At 42.7% G+C, this 1,294-nt stretch overlaps 1 protein-coding gene and 1 long non-coding RNA gene across 10 annotated transcripts in view; both read left to right on the forward strand.

Moving 5' to 3' along the window:
• Positions 1 to 897, forward strand: part of LOC126387492 (uncharacterized) — a 5,567-nt gene extending 4,670 nt beyond the window's left edge. For 4 of the 9 annotated variants that reach the window (XR_007569680.1, XR_007569679.1, XR_007569683.1 and 1 more), the window contains exon 3: positions 18 to 897. This is a non-coding gene — a long non-coding RNA (uncharacterized LOC126387492). Of the gene's footprint in view, positions 1 to 9 lie in introns of all 9 variants that reach the window. The other 5 variants (XR_007569682.1, XR_007569681.1, XR_007569687.1 and 2 more) reach the window with 4 other exon arrangements.
• A 100-nt stretch (positions 898 to 997) lies between these two features.
• The window catches only part of LOC126387491 (ELAV-like protein 1), an 8,147-nt gene continuing 7,850 nt past the window's right edge, over positions 998 to 1,294 (forward strand). The window contains exon 1 of the mRNA XM_050039994.1: positions 998 to 1,139. Within this exon, the coding sequence (XP_049895951.1) occupies positions 1,104 to 1,139 (36 nt within the window). The 5' untranslated portion in view covers positions 998 to 1,103. The remainder of the gene's footprint in view (positions 1,140 to 1,294) is intronic.

The raw sequence follows: 1,294 nt of genomic DNA on the forward strand, positions 1-1,294 counted from the left end.
GTTATAAAGGTGTAAAGGTGTAGGTGGAGTTATAAAGGTGTAGGTGGAGTTATAAAGGTGTAAAGGTGTAGGTGGAGTTATAAAGGTGTAGGTGGGGTTATAAAGGTGTAAAGGTGTAGGTGGAGTTATAAAGGTGTAGGTGGAGTTATAAAGGTGTCGGTGGAGTTATAAATGTGTAAAGGTGTAGGTGGAGTTATAAAGGCTAGGTTACCCGTGAAAATGGGGGTGTTTTCAAAACACCCCTGTTGTTGACAGAAGGTTGGACTCGCTCAGCTTACAGAGACAGACCTCCTGTCTGTCTCTGTAAGCTGACACCATTTCCCTCAGTGGAAATTAAGCTTATATTTACTTGTATTTCACAGATAAGTAACAATAAATTGTGAAGACAGTAAAGCCTCCACTAAAATAGCATTTTAAGTCTTGTGTGTCATTTATCCTTCAGGGATTTATACTTCAGGATTTATCCTGGCTTCATATGAGCAGAGGAAGTCTCCGCTCGTCACTTGGCTAATGTATACCATGTAAAAGTTTTGATGACTTGAACTGATGCGTTGAGCAGGTGACAGTACGCGGTCGTTTTCAAAACACACTTGTGTCACGCACTCCAAAAGAAACTTCTTGAAACTTTAAACAATAATTTATTGTACAAAACGGGGGAAACAAACGTTGACAAAAACGGTTCCATAATTCATATTAAATTCAAAAGATGACGAAAAAACAGCTACAAGTTAGAGGGAATAGTGGTTAAGTGGTAAAACTTGGCATTGATCCACAGCCTCAGACGGATGCGCTCAAGCCTGCCGTGCACACAAGCTCCGTTGGTAGGCGATACTGTATTTTCACATTTTTAACAATGCAATTTTGATTTCGACCAAGATTTTCTTTGTATGACTACAGCCCTAGTAGGTGGTGTTATAAAGGTGTAGGTGGTGTAGAGGGTGTGGTGTTAAGTGGTCAGCAGGTGTGTTCTGGAGGTCATGTGCTCAATCTGACCTTGATGGCGTCTTTCACCTCATAGTCAAACAGATGTTTTGTTTCATGTTGTCTCACCTGGTTGTTCTCACCTGTTCTGACTGATGCAGTGAAACACCTGAGTCGTCTCCATGGCGCTAAGACGAGGACACATCAGGTACCTGAAGGTAAGTCAATCACTCACTTCCTGATCAGATTACTTATTACAACACCTGTGGAGCCCCACGTGTACCCCCCCTTTCACGCTAAACTGTCCTGTCAATTGAAGGCAAAAAGCCCCCCCCCCCCCCCCCACAACACACAAACCACACACTCAAACAAG

Source organism: Epinephelus moara, unplaced genomic scaffold (assembly GCF_006386435.1).
Source record: "Epinephelus moara isolate mb unplaced genomic scaffold, YSFRI_EMoa_1.0 scaffold508, whole genome shotgun sequence".
NCBI classification, from domain to species: Eukaryota; Metazoa; Chordata; class Actinopteri; order Perciformes; family Serranidae; genus Epinephelus; species Epinephelus moara.